General features: G+C 39.7%; 1 protein-coding gene and 1 long non-coding RNA gene across 9 annotated transcripts in view; both read right to left on the reverse strand.

The window, feature by feature from the left end:
* Positions 1-4343: 4343 nt before the first annotated feature.
* On the reverse strand, positions 4344-5821 carry LOC146760055 (uncharacterized). Its single transcript, XR_014947876.1, has 2 exons — positions 5685-5821; positions 4344-4421 (listed from the first exon to the last, which is right to left on the reverse strand). It is a non-coding gene; the product is annotated as an uncharacterized LOC146760055 (long non-coding RNA).
* A 1081-nt stretch (positions 5822-6902) lies between these two features.
* Positions 6903-26359, reverse strand: part of CSRNP3 (cysteine and serine rich nuclear protein 3) — an 86679-nt gene continuing 67222 nt past the window's right edge. For 4 of the 8 annotated variants that reach the window (XM_032445886.2, XM_015869175.3, XM_015869174.3 and 1 more), the window contains 3 exons: positions 22036-22295; positions 17507-17803; positions 6903-15589 (listed from right to left, as the gene is read on the reverse strand). In XM_032445886.2, the coding sequence (XP_032301777.2) occupies positions 14549-15589; positions 17507-17803; positions 22036-22295 (1598 nt within the window). In that variant the 3' untranslated portion in view covers positions 6903-14548. The remainder of the gene's footprint in view (positions 15590-17506; positions 17804-22035; positions 22296-26359) is intronic. The other 4 variants (XM_015869182.3, XM_015869180.3, XM_015869177.3 and 1 more) reach the window with 2 other exon arrangements.

Genomic DNA, 26359 nt, shown 5'->3' on the forward strand with positions numbered 1-26359 from the left:
AATCCTTCATGCTACATAGACACACACATTGAGTCCTCTCAAATATGGGTAAGACTGCCTGGTAATGTTGCCTGGCAGGAGTGGGGACTGTCTCCTCCAGTAGCTGCCCCAGGTCTGGTGCTCGTGGGGTCCCTGTATTTTTATGGTTGAGCTTCTGGAAAATGATACGTGTGGTAAACGTGCCACTGGGTTTGTTGTGTGGCCATCTCTCTCCAGAGCTGAAGGGGTGGGTATCCTGTATGATCTGAATTAAATGGCTAAAGAGTGGTACATGTATTTTCATTTTCAACATGTAAACTTTATGTTCCTACTCTTTAAGAAGTAAATACAATGTACTTTATAGCCATGGTATGTTTTCACTGCAGTTAAAGCTCCCTCCATCTTTTCTAGGAGAGCTGTATAGTCCTGGTTTAGATGCAGATTCAGTTTTCATTGTTCCAGCATGTCTAATATAGAGGCACAGTAACGTTGGGCAGTGGATGGCTTTGGCTGTGTTTTTGTACTTAAACCTCAGTTCACACATACGAGATCCCGAAAGCAACGTGCTGTCAAACGTATGTCTAAAAGCACACCTTAACTGAACCACTTCAGCTCCTTCCACAGTAAGATGGGCGTCTTGGATTTACATCTCTACAATTACATGCATATCTATGTGCCCTCTTAGCAAAGGACCAGCCCTAGCTGTATGTTAGCTGCAAGTTGTGCTGCAGCCTGTCCATCATGCATTTGTAGCCCCAAGGAGCTCAGCTCCAACAACTCCCATAGTACGTATTTATCCCCTGCTTTGTTTTGCTGTTACATTTAAGGTCTGCTGCTGCTTGGAGTAATGAGGACAGTTGGTGAGGAGGCACCATCAGTAAGAAGGTGATGCGTGAGGAGCCCGAGAGGTGGAAACTGGGGCAGTGGTTAAAGCAGTGGGTCACTGGTGGGTTGGGGTGGCCCTGGAATGCAGCACAATGAGAGTCCAGCAATTTTGGCTTTGTGCAGGTCCATCACAGGCTGATGAGTGGTGAATGGGTTGGAAGCAGTGCACAAGGAAGACGTGCTGGCAGCTTTCTGAGCTTGCTGAAATGACTTCTTAATGGAAGAGCTTCACTTCTACTTTCAGTTTATAGAGAAGAAAGCAAAACCCTCGTGCTGAGGTCAGCAGTGCTGGCTGCTCCCTGCAGGTGGCAGAGCACAGCTGAGCACTGGGGGAGCTCCAGATCCCATGATGCAGGTAACTGGGGATGCCCACGGCTCAGCACAGCTCTGGCCACCCTTTAGGGCTCAATTCTGGCAGGCTGACTGGCATTGCGTGCAGCAAAGACAAGTGGGACTAGACTGTAAGTAGCTGTCTGGGTTAGAGCAGAGGCATCCAAGCATGCAGATCCTGGCTACGCAGGGCAGTGTGGGGATGGATGCAGTTCATGTGTAATGTGTTTTGTCAGCTGGGCTGTGACAAGGAAAGGGATGGGGAATAGGAGGGAGCAGGCTGTGCCAGAGAGGGGTGGTGACCCACAGCCTGGCAGTGTCAGGCATAGTAGGGTGAGATTTCCTAAACACCCACTTCCCAGCAGCGGGGAGCCCTCGAGGGCTGGATTCTGCGTCTGGTTCAATAGTAACTGGATTGGAAAGCCACTGTCGTGTCAAAGAATGAAGCCAGTTCATACACGAGCTTGTTGACAGCAGGAAGAGTTGATATTTGAGCCTGGAAGGTGTCAGGCTGAGAACACAAGTTGATGCAAAGTGTAAGATGGGTGGATTTTGCTTTCCAGCTGTACTTTCAATGCGGGAAGGACAGGTATGCTGAGTTTTAATCATGGATTTGATACCTGGAAATGCAAGGCCAGGATATTTCCAACTAATGGTGAATAAAAGCCACTGGAGCAGCATGGGACTATGTGACTTTAGGCATCTCCTGCACCAAACTGCATCGTGGTCACAGGGGTAGAAGTCTCGTGCTGCAAAAAGGAGCTGTGTGACCTTGGTGTCGCTTCACTGTTGCTTACACAGCACGATTTCTTGCAGCCGTACTGTAAATAATACTTAACTCTCCATAAAATGAAATGTGGGGGTCTTTCAGAACGTGTTTGCTAGTTGTTATCAGTTGTCTGAGGTGGCTTTAGTTGCAAGGGAGCTCTGAAGAGAAGCGGTGAGGTTTTTGCATTCAGCCACGGGGTGGCACCTTCCTACAAGAGATGCAGTGCAGCCAGGAAGGGATCCAGCACAGCCGAGCGAGTCTGGGGGGACAGCTGACAGAGCTCAGGGAGGGGCTGTTGGCTGCGGATGGGGCGATCCGGGACAGAAGCGGTGTGAGCTGACATGAGGCAGATCTGGAGCCCTTTATTCTAAATTCCAGCAGAGCCTCTGTCTCTCACTTCACCATTCGTTCCCTCTTGTATGGGAAATCACAGCCTGAACCTCTGATTAATCAGCTGAGGCAAGTGTCGGGTCAGCTGTGGGAGCACAGGTGAGAGTAATTTAGCTGTGCTCCCTGAAGGGGTGGAGCTTGACTCCATCTCCTCTAGACCTCATTTAAGGGCTGAGAAGCTGCTTAAAATTCAGCTGCAATAAGGTGTCCTGGAGGTGTGAGCATCAGCAGCTGTGGTGGCAATGCAGTGCCCTTCAGGGGCTGCCGTGCCCTTTTGCTCTCTACCAAGATAGGACATGAGACAGCAGCCTCCAGCTGTGCTGGAGTGGGGTCCAGTCCCAAAAACAAGTTCTTATCCAAAAGAGTGGTGATGCAGTGGCACAGCTGCCCAGGGAGGTGGTGAAGTCACCATCTGTGGAGGTGTTCAAGAACCGTGGAGTAATTCCAGACCGTGCATTACCCAATTCTTAGTAATTCAGATTTCTAAGAGCACTGAAATTCTTGGTTTAAGAAACCCATATATATATGCTTATATATATTCCTGCGCTATTTGCGCCATCTGCTGGTTAAGAGAGATCTAAGCAATTATTTAAGTACTTCAGTATTCTGCACGCCATGACATTCGCCATAACATTCAGAAGGAGCTTTGTCTGTGTGCTTCTAGAGGACCTGTGCAGCTTTGTGAATGTAGCTACAAAGGCCAGAAGATCTTTGCCTTTGGAGGAGAGGAATGGCAGCATCAAAAGGTATTTAGGCATGCGGTCTAAGCTGGGCATTTTATCAGTGATGAGTTAATTTGTGGTCTCTAATAAAAGAGAAAACCCGTGAAAGCACAACTGTGAAGCCAAAAAAGGAATAAGTTCCTTTTTGGGAATAAAATTTTGATAATTATAGCTTTTTCGTTACCAGCTCAAAACTTGATTTCTCTAGAAGAGGAAAAAGTTGGTGTGTTTTATTGTCTGTGTCTGGACATGCATTGGAAGTCAGTTCAAATACTTTGGATCTTTTTAAAATAATTCTTTTTTGCATGATTGAAAGAAATTCTGAGCATTACTTCTTACATTTTGAGAACTAATGTTTATATAATATATAAGATAAAAAATATCAGACTGAGGTCTAGGAGCTCAAATTCAGAAGCTGGACTGTCAGAACCACAGCCAGTCCTTTGAACTTCTTGTTCACAGATCTCATTTATATTTGTACTTGCTCTCAAAAATTCCAAGGGAGGATCATATCATCTTTTCGATATGTCATCTTAATTTCACAAACAAGAACTTCAAATAAGCACATGATCCGTTTCAATAGCACAATAGTATGTGAAGTCTTGGTGAATGTGAATGGATTCACTTTCCTGTGTTACTAGCATTAAATCTCCACTTTTAAGCTATTATCTCTAGGTTGGATGCTCCAAACAGAACCCTCGGTCACTCAGTATTCTCACTTCTATTGGGTGTTTCTTTTTCTCCTGTTCCTAATGTAGTTTCCTTTCTCTTCTCTTATTTTAATGACCTCAAATCAAATATGCTGCCCTAAGATGTTCTGTTCCTAGGTATTCCGTGTTCTGCTTCAAGTTCATTTCCACTGGTTTGTTTGATGGTAAGTCTGACTAACTGTGGAAGATACCAACTGCTGCCTACTTGATTGAGGCAGGGTAGCCATAATCTTGGGAAAATGAAATACACTGGGACTTAGTGGGCTTTGAAATGATCCAATATCCCTTTGGTCAGTTTAAGTCATCTGTCCTAATTCTGTTCCTCCCAGCTCCTTGGGCCCCTGACTGAGAACTGCCTTGGCTCTATATAATGCTGCTTAGAAGTGGCTATAAATGTTGGTGTGTTATGAGCAATGTTTTTTTTCTATAACAAGAACAGCATCACACCAAACACTGAGGAAAACAATTCCATCCCAGCTGAAACTAAGACACTGTTCATAACTATAAAGGGGAGGGATGAGAATCACACAGTACCCCTGAAGGTAAGTTTCCTGTTACCTGTTTTTTCTCCTGACAGTCTCTTTAACTTCGCAATTCTTAACTGGACACTGCTGCTTCTTAATCATCCTCCCGTTTCTAGGCAAAAAGAAGTCACTGTTATGTAGGGAATATCAGGATGGCTCATGGTTACTACCTCCCTACCTACTACCTAGGTAACTGGAAATGAAGAGCTCAAGGCCATCTACTGGCTTATTCAAGGCCTGTGGTTAAAGTGTGAACCTGAAATGTTTTTGTTGGCTTTGGAACAAAACTTGGTTTCTGTGGGTTTGCTGGGACTGCCAGGTCTGAGCTGTATGAGTTAAAGCAGAAGCAGCCTTGGTTGTTGGCAGCAGCTTGGAATAGGAACTTGATAAAAATGGAGCCATGCAAAGACTGATAGGGTTGGCCTGTAAATTTGACATGAAGGAAGGTAATGTGCAGTTCCAGTGTCTATTTCAAATATTGGGGGGAAATGCCTGAAGAAATAGAACTGGATGTGATTTTTTGCACAGTGATTTCCAGTATTACTTGTGAAAGATCTATTCCACAAATGCTGGTTTGCCATTATCCACAGCTTGTGGATAATGCACAGCACTCAAACCAGTTAGTTACATACACATGTAGAAATAAAAATGTGGTTTGTGAAGCCATATGAATAAAAGCTTAGGCAAGCTAAACCCCATTTTATTATTAGAAACCAATGAATAATTGTTGCATATTGCAGAACAGTCTTTAAATGGAGCAATAATTTGTAGTGAATACAGTCTGGGACGCTTTATCACTCACTATACCTTACATAGCTTAACATCAGCTGTGCATTCCCTCATGCTTCATTCCCCTTGCTATCAGGTCCTCCTTGTTCCAGAAGCCCTTTTTTTAACCAAAAAATTCAAAACAAATAACCTACCATTGCTGCCTATTGAAAACATGTAGTTTTGTTCCTTCATTTATCCTGCAAATTTCATGGTCACTGTATACACTGAAACATCTAAAGCATAAGCCTTTACTCTTTCCTAATCTAGTAAATTAAAATGGCCTTTTCTTAAATAAATAAATAAAAATGCTGCACTATGTTCCTAAGAGCCAAATAAAATATCAGAAGTTCTTAAAAACGAGACAAAGGTCCTCATACAAATGGCACATTGACAATCAGTTTGTCACAGGGTGTCCTCTGGCTCATTTACTGCCTTTGCTTTAATTTAGAATACTTCCAGCAGTAGTGTTACATTTTGCTCTTCCTCTGGGGAGAGGAAATTAAATATTGTTACATATGCAATATGTAAAAACTTGTACATCAATCAGCTGGCTTTGTAGGCTCCATGAATGGACCAGAAAAACTAGCGTTAATCTCCATCTTACCGTGCTGTCTGATAGGAGTGGAGCAACAGCTGTTGAAGAAGGTTTGATTTGAAGCTTGCTCCTGGCAGGATGAAGCAGATCCCAGATGTGCTCTGAGGGTGGGTGGCTCAAGGTATCTCCTGCCTGGACACAGCACTGTTACCTGCACCGGGACTTCGCTAGCTCAATATACCCTTAGGATTGTCTGCCAGTCTACCTAAATGTGGGTACAGAACTGTGAGAGTAATATTAATAGAACAGTATGCAGCTGAATTTCAGAGTTAAGCATTTCTGTTTCTGAACTGACACCCTAATGTCTTAAATTAGAATACTGGTTTTGAAAGTTGTTCTATAAGGTTTTTTTATGCCGGTATGTCTTAGCAAGCCCTGAAACACTGTTATTCATAGTTTGTGGCAGTACCAAAAGCAGCCTGACAACAGATGCTCATCTATTCTTTTCCATATAACTCCTAATAAATTTAAACCAAATGCTACATTAAATCCAGTGAAAACATTTTTTTTTTAATGATATATAACAGAGGACAACTAATCTTTATCCATTTTTGCAAATACAAATCATTCAGCTCTATGCCATGTGTCACTGCACTTACTGTCAACTTACCTTTCACAAACGTAGAGCGTGATTTTAAGTATTGGAATGAAAAGATGGCACAGAACCATGTTGTTAATTATTTCCATAATGAAGCAATATTGATCAGCAGCTTTCGGAATAATAAAGCAGTTGTCCTGCTATTTACTAGTACGGCTACGAGGCCATTAGAGCTATTGACATTTCTGCAGATCGACCACCAGAGGGTGTTGTTGCCTTTCCCCCCCCCCCCCCCAACAACTGTTCTTTCATTAACTCCAAAGCAGAACGATTAAATTCATCGTGGTGTCTGAAGAAGAATCATCCAGTTTCTTCCACTCGCCAAAGTGTGAGTATTAGTGTCACAAACAGAAATACCAAACAAACCATTTGTGTGGATTCTTTTAGCATTTATACGCTAAGTCTTAAAACTATATAAAATACCAAACACCCCCACAGCTGAAACAGTTTCTTATATTCTCAGACTGTGAGGTATGGGAGAAATGCTAGAAATTTCACAGAGCTTCTTGAGGGTCTCTGCAGCCCTGGGGAGGAGGTGCAGTGCTAATCCTGACTGTGCCAGACAAGAGAGGAATGTCTGGTGACTGCTTAGCAGAAATAAGATGCACAATGCACTGGCAGCCATGATGTAACGTAGAAACCTGTTTTACTTCATTGCAAACAAATGGACAATATATATTGTACAATATATAATAAAAATACAGCCAATACGAGTGCCACTAGTTAACAAAAAGAACTAATGTTAAGACTTAAAAATGCTCATTTCTGTAATATATACACTGCAGTAATAAGCCACAATAAATACATCAAATTCCATATCATTCATAATAAATACTGAAAATATAAATACAGAAGAATACAGTTAATTTGAATAAATAATTACAACATAAGGTCAAGATTAAGTTCTGTTGAATATTATTGTAGCTTATATTACCCTTTGGCATCTTTGATGTTACAACTTATTTAAGAAAGAGAAGAAACTAATTAAGGAAATGCGTAATTCATGAAGCTTTAAATTATTTCCGTGTACGAATTTTAAGATGAAATTTCCTTTGCTTCTTCAAACAGTTTAAAAGCAGCAGGTCCATTTCTGTATGTTGAGATCAACATAATTTTAGTATGCAAGATCAGCTGGAATAGAAAATGTTGGTTTCTTAACGTAATTATTTTCCTCGAAAGTTAGTGAAGCTGGATTTAATGTACAAATTTGAAACAAATGGCTGCAATTACACCACAGTTTTAGTCCCACCTGAATGGATTACATCTGAAAGACCATTAACTTTTGCATCGATGCTGTGGTGTATTCTTTACCACTTGCCCCCAAAATTTCCAAAGCAGTTTTATATTTATATGGGAAATATATATATACAGAAACATGAATCTTTAAAAAAATACACAAACCAAACAAAAAATAAATAAACAAAAACCCTGGATTGGAACACAGTGTAGGTATGACATAGTTCATATTTCTTAAAACAAAGAAAACATTTCAAACATAAAAATGTAATTTATATATAATGTGTGTGTGCGTGTGTATGCGTATTTACATATATATTCTTTACAAAATTTCTAACTACTACCTGCAGGTGGAAAATCAAAATAACAAACTGCAGTGTTTCATGTTATTAACCAGTACATCTGTATTCATTTTATTTGCAGAAGGTTATTACACCAGAATGCAGTTTAACTTAAAAGATGGACTTTACTAAGACACTATTACAGGCTGAGGCTCCCAGGAAAGAATTTGTAACCTACAGATTTTGACTATTTTTGCACCGTTAAATGTCTAGCGCTTATTTTACATCAAACACTTTTAAAAACATGTTTTACAAACTACACTTCAGACATATTTCCATAGAAGTGCCTACATCAGTCAATTAAAAGAAGGACCCCGTTGTTAAGCATCATTTATGTGGGCATTGTTATGTGAAAGCTCATGTCGTGGTATTCGCTGTAGAAATAGAATGTTTTAGAATGTATGTTCTTTAGAAAAATAGCATGCTGCCTTGTGGTTGTTGTTTTTTTAAGAGAACTAGCTGCCAGTGCACATAATGCTGCCATCTTTTCAAGAAGCTAAACCCTATGCTGAGCACACCTATCAGAAACTCCTAAACGGGTGGCTGCTTTATCCCAGTATCCCAGCAAGGGTGACCTTTGCCTGTAATTAATTCAAACCTTGAATTTCATTTTTAAGTAAAGAAACACATTTTAAAAAGGTTTCAAGTATAGAAAGCTAGAAGAATTAGCTGCCATAATGTACTAATCTCATTAAAAACCCCCAAGCTAAAATGCTAATAGAAAGGACACCTATTTCCTTTTTGCTTTTAGTGTCTGTTGTTATCTGACGTTATACTAGAGCACAGGCCTGGGAGTAAACTAAACGATATTGAGAATGACCTGGTGGTTGATATATGCAAAGAAAAGACATGGTAGCGTTGCTTCAAGGATTTTACTTTTCTTTGTTGTTTTTACCCCATGCTTTCGGATAAGTCTTTTATGTAATGTTTGCCCACATACGACTGCTGTTGCAAATCAACATTTCTTCTCTGCAGGAAGTTCATGCTGGTTTTAAAACATTACAAGCAACAGAATTCATTTTATGAGCTAACATGACCAAACGTACTGCACAGGCATATGCTTTCTCATCCTTGCTCTGGGGATATCTTCATTTCCTATGCTCTGTATTTTTTTCTCCTATATCTGGTTTTCTTTTGCCCTTTAGGAAAAAAAAAAAAAAAGTACTTATCAGCGTATCTCTTACCTTCTTCCTCTTTTCCTCTAAATTGACCTTTCTGTCTTCCCCTCGCTTACCCAGGGTATGTCTGCTCATGCCTCAAGACAATGGGTTATCTTGGTGCTCATCATAGAACAGCGCTCTTAATTTGTACGTTCCACCATTCTTCTTGCCAGTAAAGACAAGCTAATCCAGTCTTCATGGCTTGTTGCAAATGGGCACAGTTAGAGATGAACTACAGGTAAGTCACATTTATTTGACTTAGTTCTACTCTTCTTGAAATTCACAAAATACCTCAAGAAAACGGAAGTGTAACAACTAAGATTCAAATGACAATGATTTAATAAGTTAGTAAATGGAGTTGTGCTAACCCTGAGTGAAGGATTATCATCTTCTCGACTGAGAATAACACAGAGAATAGCAAAAATGATTCTCCAGGCAGAGACCTTCTGCATAGTGGCTGTGCCATATCACACTGGATCTACAGGCTTCTACATAGATCGATATGGATCTACATAGGAGGATCCCCTTCCACGTCTGCAGTCCACGGGGTAGGTTTCCTTCCTGTTTGTTTGAGTGTATGACAAAGGAGGGCCTGTAGGGAGACCCTATGGGGTCCATTCCTGATTACTGTTTATTCAGAGCCAGTGAGGGGGATGACATCTTTTCACTATGGTTCCAATTTGTCTGCATGTTGACGTTAAGTGAAAAATAAAATCAACTCTTCTTCCTGGGTAAGTGTTAGTGTAGAGGACATGAGGACACTAATGTTGCACTTAGACTCACATGAAGTTGTTTTTGATGAAAAGCCTTACCATAAAACAGACTTTTTCCTAGACACTAAAATTCAGGGAGGAAGAAAGGAACAAAAATGAGAAGACTGCAAAACATGGAGATATAATAAGAACATCTGATTTATGAAATAAGCAAAATTCTTGATGCCAGCCACTAGCAAGGCTTTGTGACTGTGGTGAAGTAGGTGATAAAATCAGTCTTTAGCCCCAGTAGGAAAGCGTAACACCCCTAAACACCAGAGGATTTCCAGTATTGTTCTTCTGTGCCTTTTCCTGACTGCCTCAGGAAAATAGACTTGTACAAAGTGCTTGAGTTCAGGTAACTCCTGAGTTGAAACACTGGAGTTTATTGTTTAGCAGATGCCTTTAAAACTTTATTGCGGCTCCAACTGCCTCTCTTGCTTTAGCTCAGAGTGAGGGTACCTGCGTTGCCATTGGAACGGCCCTGGCAAGGAGTTTCAACTGACAGAACTCAACTAGCAAAAGAAGATAAGCATGGGAATAAGACTGCCTGTTGCTGCTGTCATTGGCAAACTAAAATCTTGCTGCTCAACTGCAGCTGCTCAACAAGTAAATCAAGCTTTTTTTCTAATTTTCACAATTTTCACTGTAGAATTTATTTTTCTATGTTTGCTTATTCATGTTGTCCATAAAAGATGACCTTGATTGTGTTGTATCTCACGTTAGTGATGAAATTTGTACTTCTGAGCTGAACTGGAATTTATTGGGAAAGGTTATTCAGGATGTTGTCTTGAAATATTTTAATCACAGCGTCTCCAAGTACCTCACAAACCAGAGTCGTGGTGTCACTTCCAAGTAACAGAGCAGGACAAAGGCAAAGCCAAAGGTACCCAGGTCTCCTTTGTATTAGCCCAGTACTCTGTCCGGTGTTGCACATTTCTATCAAAGTATCATGAACATCTGAAATATTCAAAAACATACCATGTTTTGTATATAAACGTAGGTTCTCAATTTTTAAGAAACTATTTGTCTTTAGTGAAGACATCCTCTAAATTGGCTGTGGGGCAGGAAATATCTACATGATTGATTTAATAGCACATTTACTGAAATGCAGTGCTCAAGTAAGATTAGGAGCTGGATCTGGATTTATTAGCAATCTAGTGGGTAACAACATCATGAGTATTACCTGCATTGTCTGTATGACTAATGAAAATGCAAGATAGCATTGTTAACACTGTTAACTCATCAGTTAGAGAGGAGGTGAGTGGGCTGAACCGCATTTACAGCAAGTGATGGAAAGCAGTGGCCTTAAAAGACAGAAATGTCTACTCAGGGGATTCATTAGCAACAATTTACGTAAATGTAAGATAGTAAAACTTCACAGAGTTAAAACTTTCTTACTCTAACATTGCTTTTTTCCAAGAGAGGCAAAGTTCACCTTAGGAGCAAAAAGGCGTTCCATTTTATGTGTTGTTCTATTGATTTCCTGTGTGAAAATTCAATTTGAACAGAGGGGGAATTGCTTTTGTCATTATGTATTTTTCTGAACTACATCACACGATCGTAAATTATCTGCCAGTTCATTATCTGACTTCTTTCGAGTGCTTATCAGTAGCAAAATTCGTTAGGAGAAAAAGCTGATACAGCCATCAGTAAAGTAAACTTTTCCAAAGATGATGAGCCGTATCTATACAGAAGCAAATACTGCCATTTATCATTTAATAATATAATACTTTTAGCACATAGAAATAAGCTTGCCCCAAATGATATGACTGTTTACCAGTATTAACTAGCTGGGAAATGGGATGCATTGTATGTATGCATTAGCCCAGAATATAAAACATTCTTCAGCCCACGATTTAAGTTTATTTTTGCTTCTATGAAGATTTCTTCAGTCTTCTAAGCAAAACATGAAAACATTTGATCAAGAAGTAGGAATCTTGACACTGAGCTGATTTCTACAGCTAACTCAGGATTTATAAACTATAAATGAGAGTATCTATCTATCTGTTCTGGGCAGGGCTACAGAATTAGCTACTGTTAAGCAAGGGCAAATACTATAGCAAACGTTCCTTGACCTACTGATTACTGCCTTTATCCTGGCTCTAAGCTCCTTCTTACCCTTTGCTGTACACTTTTGAGAATTCAGCTGTGTTCACCCCATGCCCCCACAGCACGTGCATCTAAGTGTATGGTAATACATTTAAGTACTCAGAAATTCATCGAGGAGGCCTGGGCTCTGACACCAGTGCCAAGAGAAATACAGAGTAACTATTCTCTCAGTATTTTAAAGCAAAGTTTTATTGTGTTAATCGCTTACTGTGCTTGCTAATGTTATTAAAGATATTTTTCATTTGGAAGTATAGGGGCCAAGAAAATAATCTCTTATTGCTCAGCAAGGGGGTGAATAATGAAACAAAAAAAATACTTTGTTTAACTTTCCCCTGAGAGTAATACCCTGGTAAAGTGTGCATGATGCTCCAGGAGCCATCATGCTGAACTTAAAATGCTGCTACTGATTCACAATTGTTCTCCCAGCTCAGGAAGGAAGTTGTGCTTTTGGTGCTGGTGTTGTGAGATTGCCTGATTTTAGCCTGCTGTTCATGCAAGATCCTTGTATACAGAGACTTGTAACACTTGCTGTAGAACATCTGGACAGAGTAATACTGCTCTCATTTTATCATGCAGAACCTTTATGAACTAAGGTGTTTCTCTTGAAAGATGGGTATTTGCTATACGGAAGTGGAGAACATGTACGTTTACCTGGCTACTCAGCTTGTACAGAGAGATTAGAGTGACTAAGAGCAGCAGGGCCTAAGAACTGCTGAGGCAGTTAATCAACATGACTGCACTTTTCCAGTACACAGAGTATGCAGTAACTATGGAATATCCAGTCCCAGGAGAAGTAGGATTTTCTGATGCAGTTTGTGAAAGATAAAACAATGCATAGGACTTGTGAAAAAAAAAAAACAAATAAAAAACCTTTCCATGGAGTAAAGATATTTTGTTGATTTAGCATAGAAAATCAGAAAATGCTGACCTCGGTAAATGAGATGCCCAGGTCCCAGTAAAATAATTAAATTCCTTTTTTAAAAAGCATGTTTTAAATCTGGGAATTTTTCTCCTGCAGTACTATATGTGATGCCGTAAGGAGCTTCTAACCAGAAGAGCCACTGTCACAGAGCTCGAACTTATGCCATCAAGATTTGACAGGTGAAAAATAAAATGCTGATCCTTATTTTGGCAAAGAGGTCTTCACTGCAACTATACTTGATGTATGATGACATTTCATTATTAGAATAACATTAAAATAGCTTCTGAGATCAAAGTCTGTAGAGAATTACCAGTGTACAGATAAGCATGCTCCCGTACATTTGCTTTTCTTGAAGAAACTGAATTTCCATTTAATTTTAGAATAAATGGAGTACAAAGGAATGGATATCCATATGGCGTACGTGCTATTCTGCTTGCAGACTTTAGCAGATGTAAAATCTCTGTAGATGTGTTTTGTCATGGACTATACTGATCCTTAATTAGATCAAGTGATTCAAGTGACAGTGTGCAGTCCACAAAAACCTTTGTATCTCATAAAAACTGCTAAATAGGAAAACCTAGACCCATCCACATGACTTTCCATGCTTCGGTTAAACTGTGATCAACAAGTCTCTTTTGCTTGTTAGCTGTATTTTGTTGCTGCAGGTTTTTTTTTTAATTTAATTTAATTTTTTTTTAAAGTATCTACTGACTGACTTATACATATACTGGCTTGGGAAAATGTCCAAGTTTTGCTACAATGGACTTTAAGATCTTACATACACCTCAGAGTCTGGAGCTATGGCATTTCTCCAAAATAGTTCACAGTTTCTGCAGTTGAAACATAACTGCAAAATGGCACTAAAGTGCATAAGTAAGTATCTGAATGTTTGCTGGGCTAAAAGGTGCTGCGCAAGCTCAAACTACTGCTTTGCCATTAATATACAAGATGGTTTTTCTTTGGGAAGGGGTTCTAGTTCTGGAAATACCGCTGATTTTAATTTTGATGGAGGATTGTCTACTTTTCACCGTTCTAAAAGATGCACCTGCCTCCCCGTCTGACTCTTCTGTTGGTCAAGAACAGTAAAAAGAGAAAATAGTACTCTAGAAATGCATTTTAAGTTAAGTTAAATACCATTTCTTTCTGATAAATTAAAAAATACATGGTACTCCAGATGAAAACTGGTCATGCTCTTTCTTACTAGCTATGGATCGTCTGTTCAAATGAACATGCTGTTCCTTTTTATCAAAACATGAATACTAAACTACCATAAATAAAATACATACAGTACAGAACAATTAAAACTTTTTTTACAGTAATTACTTTTACATTAAAATTATGTTCTTTTTTTCAGGTACGTTGAAAATTAGGACTTTAAACATGATTATTTCAAACTATCATTTTTAACAATCTTGCACAGGCCCGACAATCAAAAACTTGAAGCTTTGATTCAGATAGCTTGGCAGGTTTCACATATTTGACAGGTAGGCTACTTTGAAATATGTTAGGTGTGGGGTTTTTTACTTACGTGCTTAACTTTTATCAAAAGACAGTCTGACGTTGGTCTGCTTTTTTAATCTTTACACGAACTGATGCTGTGCAGTGCCTCTGGCAATGTAGCTTGAACGTGTGTCTGGAACATTGACTATAGCCGAAGTGTTGTCTACCTCTTAAAAAAAAATATTAAGATTCTAGGAAATCCAATTTGAGTGCATTTTAATACAGGAAGTCAGTCTTAGAATAATTTTAATATTAAACAGGTACTGTTTCTACCACTGGTGATTTGATGCACTCTTCGTGCAGTCTACTCTTTTCTGAGAGGACTAGTGAATTCTCAGCAGGGTGCTCTTGTACACGACTCTCGCTGTTCAAAGCTGAAACAAATCCATCTTGAGAAGGACCTTTCAAGAATGAGTGAAATTCCACTTGAGGATGACTTGGCCTATGCTCAGTGTATATACTGTTACATGGAGCACTGCTGTCACCTTCAGAAGATGAGCAGCAAACAATCACTGAGGGATTTGCAGAAGGGTAATGAGGGCTGCTAAAAGTTTCCTCTGATTGCCGCGTATAGTCAACAAACTGTTCGGAAGTCATGCTGTAAGGCACCAGAGGAAGGCTGCCATTCTTGACAGCATCCCTTTCTGAGTAAGTCTCACCAATCTGGTTAGCAGTGCCAGCAACATGGTTCTCTATTTGGTAATACAGATTTGAAGAGTTAGTATAGTATGAGGCATTTTTAGAGTGGTTTTCATGCACAGCAGTTCCATCAGAGTAGCAAAGGACAGAAGGAAGAGGCACCATATCAGCATGGGAACTCATACTTTCTACAAAGTCATCTGCTTTTTCTTCCTCATCATCTTCCTCATCTTCCTCTTCCTCTTCATCATCATCTGATTCACTAGGGGCTAAACTCTGAGTGCTAGAATCAGTAACTCCGCTACAAAAGCTACTCCCATCTTCCTCTTCCTCCTCTTCCCCAGGGCAGTCCAAGTCCTCGGCTGACTGAGAATGCATAACTGCAGCCTGAGGTTCAGTTTCAATCTCAAAATTTTCTGCAATTGAATATTCAACCGGATGGGGTCCCGGACTCATAGAACTAGTATGTGCACTTATCTCACTGTGGCAGCCATTTAGTGACGGAACTTGCTGTTCTCTATTTTTCTCCAATTCAAGTTTCATTATTGTGTGCAAAAAGTGAGTCCGTACACGGATAGGATTAAATTCAATTCTACCTGCTGTATTGCTACACCCTTCTTTAGTGCAACCGCATGGAAAAGACATACGATCCACCTTTTGAAAAAGAGAATACAGATTAACAATATTTAGCATAAACCTGGTCATCGCAGAACCTAGAAAGCTTAAAAAATAGACAGAAGTGAAGTGGGATTCACTTGAGGAAGTACTTGTAAGAATAAGCCATGTCAAATACCCATATGTCTCACAATATTCATCAGAAGTATAGAAAAGTGCGACTGAATGCACAAATCAAGTAGTTCTATTAGACAGCTTAAGGTCTGTGATTTGTATCTACACTGCAATACCTAAACATCAAATATGATGCAGAAGAAAGCCATATGAAACAATCTAGTACATCTTCCCAAAATGTGAAGATGAAAACAAGAGCAGCAAAAGGAATATATTATTTAGAATAGCAGAGAAAATTTAGCTGTGATTTAAGAATTGATGAGAAAAAATGCATTTAGAGAGAAACCAACAACAGCTACTTGTGGTTATTAGCAGAAACCATCTTTTAGGGAATTCCTATTTAGGGACATTTACAGCTGTATGTACAATATGCGATACCGCTAAATCTGCAGAGAGAAAAAAACATTCTGCTATGTTTTGTTGCATCCATGCAGCTTTTGTGCTTGCATGTTAAGTATCGTGCATGTTAAGGAAAGGACAGTACTGCAGTTTGACTTACTTATTACTTCTTCCTGAATTTGGATTGTAATTCACATTTGACCTTGACAGGCTGGAAAGCTGGAAAGCTGGGCTCGGGTGAACCTAATGAGGTTCAACACGGCAAAGTGCAAGGTTTTGCACTTGGGCCGGAAGAACCCCAGGCACCTGTACAGGCTGGGAGGAGTTGTCCTTGAGAGCAGCTTGGCTGAAAAAGACCTAGGGGTCCTGATAGATGAGAAACTTAACATGAGCCAGCAGTGCGCTCTGGCAGCCCGGAAAGCAAATGGGATCCTGGGCTCCATCAGGAGAGGGGTGGTCAGCAGGGATAGGGAGGTGATCGTCCCTCTCTACTCTGCTCTTGTGAGGCCCCATCTGGAGTACTGTGTCCAGGTGTGGAGCCCTCAGTACAAAAAAGATATGGAGATTTTGGAAAGGGTCCAGAGGAGGGCCACAAAGATGATCAGGGGGCTGGAGCACCTCCCCTATGAGGACAGGCTGAGGGAGTTGGGTTTGTTCAGCCTGGAGAAGAGAAGGTTGCGAGGTGACCTCATTGCAGCCTTTCAATACCTGAAGGGAACTTACTCCCAGGAGGGGAGTAAACTCTTCGAAAGGGCTGATAATAGCAGGACTAGGGGAAATGGTTTTAAGTTGAAGGAGGGAAGATTTAGGTTGGATGTTAGGGGAAAGTTCTTTACTAGAAGGGTGGTTAGGTCCTGGAACAGGCTGCCCAGTGAGGTTGTGGATGCCCCGTCCTTGGAGGTGTTCAAGACCAGATTGGACGGGGCCCTGGGCAACCTGATCTAGTAAATGTGTATGTTTAGTGGCCCTGCTAGGCAGGGGGGTTGGAACTACATGATCCTTGAGGTCCCTTCCAACCCGGGTCATTCTGTGATTCTGTGATTCTGTGATTTGGACAGCATGTGAATTGTCTCTAAAACCAAAGCTACATACCCTTGTGAAATCTGCAGGCTACTGATTCTTCTGTTTCCATTTGCATGTTTAGATAAAGGCCAAAGGGGAACATGAAGAGGAAAACATGTACTTATGAAAAAAATAATACTGAACGGTGTATATGCCTAAACTGATAAATAAATAAAGATGTTTAAGGAGAAAAATTGTATTGCACACTGCATACTCTTAAATCCAAGCCTTAAACTAGTTTAAGATCCACAAGAGTTGCTATTTAATAATTCACTTAATTCCCTTTCAGTACTTACCACCTTAGCAAAAAAGTGCATGCGCGCACACCCCTCCGACCCCTTCCCTTGCTAGTTAAATAATGACGATAATATAGACATTTACCTGACACTTTATGCCTGCAAGACTGCAAGTGCAAGTTTCTGGATCACAAAACACACGGCAGTCGCAGCCGCAATCCTCTCTGGACAGCCGGATGGCCCGCAGCTCATGTTTTTCTTCCACATCAATCTTCTTCACTCCAGAAGCTCGCAGCAGTGCCCTTCGTTTTTTTGTTGGCAGGGGTTGTAGAAAGAAATACTCATCTACTTCTGTGTTGTCCAGATCAATATCATCGTCAGAAATGTCATCCAGTGTCAATGTATTAGCCTCTTCAGATTCCACTGTACCATTCTTTGTCATCTGTTACACAGAACAGTTAACAAGGTGCTTTAGCAACAGACAGAGCTGTCATGTATCTGTATATGTATTTATATATATAAATATGTGTAATAAATTAATTATGAATGTGGAAAGCTGTATGTAAGGAAACAAAACAATAACACCATCTAGCTATATGCTTCCTATGTCTAACAAAGCAGTCCTGAATCTTACCTACACCACAATTGCTGCTTTTATTATGTTCCCAACTGTGTTAGCACTTTCCATTTTCCTATCTGTGTTACAGGATCTTTTGGATTCTGCCATTTTATAGCATAATTGAATTACTCAATGGTGAACTCCTACTGACAGCCTACTTCTTCTGTAATTGCAGTTTTGTGTTTATAATAACTGTATAAGACAATCACAGAGGAAAACACTCATTATTGCTGACTTGTACAGTCAGGTTAAAAGTGATACTCATCCCCCTCAGATGGGAGGAGCCTCAGTATTCTGACTGCAATGCTTATACAGCATACGTAACATGTACATGTTACACAAGGAAAATCTCTCCCTGGGTAAGTAGTTATCCCTTCTTAGCAATTCAGCACCATATTTATTTAATGCAGGAGTGTTCTACCTTTACAGGCATTATTATTTCTTTGCATTATATTCTTAATCTTTTACTGTAAGCGCAGCCTTCAAAGATTAGTGTCTTCATTTTAGTTCATATTTAAAGTTATTTAAAGGGGGGGATTTCCCTCAGTACATGCACAGCTCAGGCTGGACACACAGATGGTAGCCTTAATTGTTTTATTCTTCCTTTTTTGTTACCTGGATAGAACTAAATATCCTCTATGTTGCTTTGGTCTTCTTTTTCCATTCAGTAGAAAAATGGTTTACTTCTATAATTGCTCCCATTTCAAATCTAAGCAGTTCAAACAAGTCCTTAAGCAGATGACCATTATTTAATCGTTTGTCATAATTTAAATTTGAAAGTAGGGAACAATTCTAATTCCTGCTTTGTGATTATTTTTGTCACGATTATCAGCTCCTACTGATGAGGTAAATACTTTAACTGCTCAGCTTACAAAAGGCATCTACAGAACCATGCCCAACCTGTCGCATATTTCTCCTCCTCCTACAAAGCTTAATAGTATTGCTAAGTAGTGATCAAGCATTAAGGAGTGACTTCTAGTCAGGTGCTGTGTGCATCCTGCAGACTGCCAAGTCACACATGTAGGCATCAAGTGAGATTAGAGAGCAATTTGTAATTTCAAAGCACCTCAGCTCCTTTTCACTCCTTTGCTGGATGACTCCCTTGTATTCTCTGAATTTTTTTCTCCATTTTGTCACGCAAGGAACAAATGAATTAATGAAACTGAAAGCTTTGAACATTACTCAAATAATTAATTGGTGAACTACAGATAGATGGAAGATTATCAAGAACCATCAAATATATTGTTCACTTCAAAACCTCAGGACAGCATTTTGTTTTCTTGTTGCCATAACATGTCTTATCTAAATTAAGCTTGATACGTAGACAGGTAACATTTTCCTCATAAAGCTAAAGGTTAATTCATAACAACGGAACATGGCATGGGCTGATGGACACATGAAGAGTTTGCATGAAAATCCCTTTGATTTCATAAAAGGTGCCAAATTCAGGTCGGATACCTTCGCCTGCCCTGGCTGAAGTTTCTCTCTTACAGTTTCACACAAAAGAAACCAACACAGAAAATATATTTTTAGTTTCTACTGCAGTTCACTGTATAAAAACTGTTTATAATTTGATATCATACCACTACTGGCCTCCATTTGTGTTGTCCAGCAACATGAACCCAGTAAGCTAAAGATTTCTGCAGGCTCCAAGACAGGACTGGAAAACAGAATATTCTGCCTTAATACCACAAGTAGTTTACCAGCTATTGATGGTTCCATGATTTCAGTTAAGTCACATATGTCTAACACAGTCAGTGTACTGCGACTTCCTGTCTTTGAAACTGTTAAGCATAAATGCATGTGAAAACACTCACCACCATCATCACATTTAGGTTTCATAAGATTTCCAAGCTTATAAAAAACTGCAAAATAGCAGACATTTGTCACAGCAGCTACCAAACGTTTTACCGTTTCTCAGTGATTCTTCTCAGGCACATTCCCGAACACTCAACAGATGGGAAAAGGGCTCGAACGTTCTTTACAAAAGACAAACCCACATCCTCTTCCATTTGCATTTGTCTTGTTTTCAAAATAAGTACAGTCTGTGCTGATTTATCTACTGGTCTGCAGACTCAGGGGCTTTAACTTCACTTGGGGTCACGCAAATCATTTTAAAATAGCTTAACCTGAAGAGACTTTATGAATAAGCAATAAAAAGTACTGCAGCTAACCTGTTGTGTTTCCTCATACCATTTCTGCAAATGACAGCATGTTTAAAGTAAAGCCTACCTTGTACCTTTCATCTTGACAAGATGGCTTTTATGCTCAAATTGCCATTAAAACTTTCACACTCTGCTGCTAACAGCGTTTATGCCACTGTCAGCAGTGCTTACACCAAAGAGCTGCTTTTACATGACTACAGTGACTTCAAGGTGACTGTAAAGTCTTTATCATCTGCTTTTAATTAACAGGGATTTCTTATTTGGTTCCTCATTTTTAGCAAGTAAAAATAATAAACAGTACCTAACTTTACGAATACGCAATTCCAAAATATTCTTATCTCTTTTTTCTTTCTTTCTTTAAGCAAGCTGTACAAATAAACAATGTGTTCTGCCTTGCATATTTTAATCCAATGGAAAAAATTAATCCAAGAAGCTGAAATTTAAGAACAGAACAAACCACAGAAAATACCACTTTCTGTTTGCACAGTCATCCTCAATCAGTCCTTCAGTCAGTCCAATCAATTAGAACAAACGCTGCTTTCCTTCAGCTTGTTATTCATTTTTCAGTGCAGATGTACAGTACTTTAGAACCAACCCCTGTCTGATCACCTTAGAAATCTACAGCCTTTCCTGACTGCATTCATTTAGAAACCAACCGAATAGCAAAACAGCTCTTCCTGGAAGTCAGCCAAGGGATCTACCCAGAGTCACAGCTCAATTCCCCCTTGATACTCTGAAGATCCTGTGATGTTTAGAGGCATGATCTCTACATAGAAATAAATCCTTAACTTCAGCACTTTGTTCCCGTCCTGTCAAAATGCCTGTCTTTTATTTGCCTCTGTCCTGAGTGGCTTTATGTTTGCGGGTTTGGTTTTTCTTTTTTGTAAAAAACAATTTAGATGTTATCAATTATATAAGAATCTGTTTTTCTATTTGAACAACAACAACCAAAGTCTGAATAAAAACTAATTGTAGCAGTAAGGGTCATATGCACTTCTTTAGGTGTTCAGACAGACAGAGGTTATGAACACCATTCATTCTAGGGGAAAAGGGCAAAGACATTTGAGGATGCCAATTTGCTCTGCACGCACATAGTAGTATCTGACCAAGCACTACAGTATCACACAAGAAACAGGAGCGGTGGAGCACAGCAATTCAGCCACAGTTCAGCTTTGTTCACTCTTCATTACAGAACTCATCTGAAAACATACCCAAAATACAGGTAACATACACCACCAGACTGGAAGTTTATCATTCACTAAACAAAACAACGAAACCTGAGATTTTGCTACCAGATTGAAAGAAGCAGAAGGGACACTTCAAAAGAATGCAATTCCCCTCTTCACAAATACAATTTCCTTCCTCTACTCTGCTAAATTAAAAGGACAGCTTCAAAAGAACAGTCAAGCTGAATAGATAAAGCGAGTTAATTTGTCCAATGTTTATTACTTAACAGACAACTTTTGGTGAAATACTAAAGACGAATGATTGTATGAATTGATACATTAAAAACATTTTCTGTATTGCTGTCCCCTACTTTTTGCCAAATTCAGTCAAATTGGTGAAGAAAATAAGGTGCTTTGCTTTCTGTACTTAAGATGCTGTCATTCCTTTGTCTAAATAGGGCACTCTGCCAGGGCACAGAGGCAGTTCCAGACTCTAATTTCAGATTGACTTCCAGTGTCACTCTGCCATCTTCTCTGTAGAAAACAAAGTAAGCAACCACATCCCTCTAAAGCACTTTAAGGTACACATTATGCGAGAGCTACATCAGTCTTTGAAATTAGAGTTGAAAGTGGTTTTGTTTAAAAGATGCACACTGGGCCCCATACAACCCTGACTCTGCTCATGAAAATACATAAGGCAAGGCTCAAAGTTAATGAGTGTTACCTTTAATTTTAGAGAATTGAGTTTTTCTTCCCTCAGGTGCTCTCGCAGCATCTCCCGGTGAAGCCTCTCCTGCTCCATCGCAAACTCTCCAAGCGTGTACTGGCGCACACTGTTGTGGCGAGTGGACATTCCCAGCGTGCTTCCCCCTTGGCTGGGAACACTGGTGAAGCCTTGCCTTCTCGTGAAGTAATACACAGTAACACAGTTAAAATGGACATTTTTTGTCCTCTTCCGCTTCTCTCTCTTCAGGATCGAAGAAGCTGGAACAGATACAGATTACATTAATGGTTACATTAATGGTAACTTGCAATCACAGCAAATGTGTCACTTGAGCACTTCAGTGTCCCTTAACATGAACACGCTACCAGAGAGCTGCAGTCTAAGTGAGGTGATAAGAGTTGAGAAAATTACCACATATGCTAACCCTGAAGCCATTACAAACTGCTACAATCATGAACCCTATTCTCTACTTTAGGACAGAAATTTTTGTCCAGAACAGTTGTTTTCCAAAAGCGTTTCTTAAGTTTTATTTTCTTACTAAGGAAGCAAAGCAAACAAATCCCACCCCCCCCCAAAAAAAAATTCTTTTTACATTGCCACCTCAAAGAGAATAATCCACAAGCACACAAAACAGACGTTGTATATGACAGCAGTCAGGATAGCAGCAGCTTAACCTCTCACAGACCTGCATGCACCACTGGAATGCAGAACTCCAACAGAGCTTTGCTAGCCCATCTTTAAAGCACTGGGTCACCTGCAGAAAAGACTTATCTTTTATACTTTAACACGCATTAAATTAGTGTTAGATAAACTACATAAGGCAGTACATTTAGTGTTGTTTCAGACTCTCTGAAATTTATATTATCATAAAATCAGATCTTTTCTAGAATCATATACGCACAGAATGGAACTGGGTGATCTTGGTTCTTTCCAGTCCCCTGCCATGGGCAGGGTTGCCACCCACAGTCAGGCAGCTCAGGGCCCCATCCAGGCCAGCCAAGCAGTCCCAGCACTTCATCACTGTCTGAATAAAGAATTTCTTTCCCCCTAACATCTAACCTTCAGTCCTGTCACTATCCATGTAAAATTATCTTCTGATTCCCCTCGTGCTCTTGCTGAGTTTTTCTTACACAAACATGCAGTTTTATATGAAAAGGATTTATTTAAAAATAAATGCCAAATTTTAACGATGCTTTAAACTCCTTTCAGTGATACAGATCTCTCATTTCTCACTGGTAACAATGGTGAGTCTTTATTGAGAAGTAAGAGATATAAACAGACTAAGAGACCCTCCTTGATTTTTAAGACTAATCAGTAGTCCGATTCATTTGATTCACTGCAAAATGACAACAGGTTGTCAAGAAAGTAGATAATATGTTATTGCTTTGAAGCTTAAAGGTGACAACTGGGTAAGCACAAACGAGCAACTGAGTTGCTGGAACACAAACAGGACTTAAAAGGTGCCTGATCATTTCTGAAAGACTTGGAACCATTCCATAAAGGCTGTAAGAACAACATGATGCATGTTGCTAATCTAAAACTGCACCATCTTTAGAGGCTGGGAGCACTTGTTGGCCTTCAGCCTCAGTTTTGTAATAGGTTCTGTTTATTGTCACAGTTATAACACAGTTCATTCATTTTCCAATTATTAAGTACCAAAATGTTAACCCTCACAAGTGTAAAGACCTCAGACTTTTACATTAAAAAAAACAAACATGGGATGGGCTAGCTATACAAGAAAAAAGGTACACAGGAAAACATATTCTTGTAACTAAATTACAGATGATACGCCCTACTAACACAGTCAAAAAACATTCTGGGATCTGTAAAACATTGAAATAATGTTATATTTATAAATACTGCCAAGCAGATAAAGGTGCAGTGAATACCATGTACTTCAGATGTGCTGCAGGTTGGCTAAAATGCAAGCGTAAAACAGATAAGTAACCACATTCATTTTTAGGTCCTCGGTGAAGGGTATTGCAGAAAGTTGTTAGGATGTATGCATAAGAAATAGAAGAAATTCCGCTACGTTACACATGACACATTTAAGGACATTCCTTATCAACAGAGCCTGTCAAAAATATGTACAGGAGGGTTTACTAGGGAGAGAAGGCTATTGCAACAGAATGGAGTACTTGACAGGGTTATGTCAATTTTGCATAACATGAAGAGTTGTAATGTACTGAGTTTTTTATGTATGTCACAGTTTCAAAACTAAACTTTAGCTATTGGTACGACCAAAATTTTAACAGAGGTTGGAAGATGGATAATTCTGATATCGTGACCTTCTCTTTCCATTTAGAATGAAAATATTCCACGAATCAGAAATTTGCCTATTGCCCTTACACACAGGAAAGCACATCCTACAATATCCTTTTCCCAGTGAAGAGGTGTCTCCGTCATCCTGGATGTGTCCAGGTTCTGATGAATTTGATATTGATAATATTGATATTGATACCATCTGAATTTCAACTGGAGCATTGACAGCTACAGAAGGACAAGCAGCACTTTTACTACTTAAAACAGCCAACCACAAATGAGACATAAAACTAAGGAATATATCAAAGGAAAAAAATACAGAAGGTTAACCATATATGTGTGTGCGCACTTCATGAGGAACTACAAGGTAATTCTGCCCACATATCACACCAGCTACAAAATGCCTTGGAATCTTCATCTACAAACTTCAGCATCTACTACATAACACTCAAATTCATAGCAATCCTTTTAGACTCAGCTATGCAATTCTTGACACGGTTGCTCGCTGGCAGAAGTACCAAATGCTGGAAGAATAGTTTTTCCCTTCTTCTTTCACTTTCTATGGAAGAGCTGAATTGCACTACTTTCTAAAAATAACAGAATCAACCTGCATTTTTATATACAGTCTACACACTAATAAATGAAGCTCGGCAGAAGGCTGCGCAATCTAACAAATTCCATCTGGAAAAGAAAAGAATATCATTTACGGTAACTATATGAACAAGCTATCTCACTGTGTGTATTTCCGGGGAGGGGCAGGGACGCCCGCATGAGCACGTGTGTGTTGTCAACATGTACAGCAATTTCATACATCACCATATGTTTATGCCTAAATGTTTGGTCAGCTGTCTCAGTCGGACTGCTGTTGCCATGAGCTATCGTGAAGAACCCATTCATGTGTCTTCCTCAACTTTCTAGTTTTTCTCACTTTTAGCAATTAAACTATCAGTGCCGCACCGTCATAGGTTTTGTTTTGCCACTGACAAAAACGGTGTTAAAATGGAGATAAGCTGAACTCCAAGAAAATGCTGGAATACTCTAACTGCAAAAAAACAACAACAACAACAAAAAACAAACGAGCACTGTGAGTCCAGCACTATACAGCTGTATTGAAGACAGTGAGGTCTGACATGCATTTGTTGTAAATGTTGGTAAAATTCATGTTTTCATTTATTAACACTGCAGTTCCTAGTTAGACAAATTATACACTGATCTTATTAAGTAAGCATGTAAACACTCAGGGGTCTCAGATTATATGCAATTATTAATTTCTGAAACTCACCTTATCTTTTGGGTTTGCTTCTGTCTCACCCCAGAGCTTATTAAAGCAAGAGCTGAGGCACTACAAGTAATTCCATTGCCATCTCTTCTATCCTACTGTTAGGAAGAAATCAGATTGTATTTAAATTTATGACAATGTTGTTTGTAAAAACAGAGTGGGCAGGACCTGCAAAAGAATACAGGATTGCTCTTGGTTACCCAGAAAGAGAAATGAGATATTCCCTTTGTTGAGGATACCATCAGTGCGCCTTGCGGAGTTGCAACCACCTCAACAAACAGGACCAGAGGAAATGGCTGCAAGCTGTCACAGAGGAAGTTAAGATCAGACATGAGGAACACCTTTTCCTCTCAGAGAGTGGTCAGGCACTGGAATGGCTGCCCAGGGAGGTGGTGGAGCTGCCGTCCCTGGCAGCGTTCAAGAGGCGTCTGGATGAGGAGCTACAAGATATGGTTCAGAAGCTTGTGGTAGCAATGGTGATGGGAGGATGGATGGACTAGATGATCTTGTAGGTCCTTTCCAACCTTGTGATTCTAGGATTCTGTGATTCTGTGTACTAAAGGACATGCAGGGGAGCACAGTCAGCCCTGCAAAGGCACCATACATGTGTCCTGCTGTACCTACCCAGGTCTCTCAGTCTCTCACTACTTTCATGTGATTTCTCAAAGGAAATTAGTATTATATATAAAATGGAAATATTAAATATTTTCCAGCATCAGGGGCAGTGCTCTTCAGCTCATTCAGTTGTTATTGCTTCAGGTCAACAAAAACTCACATTCTTCA

The sequence above is a fragment of the Coturnix japonica genome, chromosome 7 (genome assembly GCF_054131305.1).
Source record: "Coturnix japonica strain WE chromosome 7, WE-NBRP24, whole genome shotgun sequence".
NCBI classification, from domain to species: domain Eukaryota; kingdom Metazoa; phylum Chordata; class Aves; order Galliformes; family Phasianidae; genus Coturnix; species Coturnix japonica.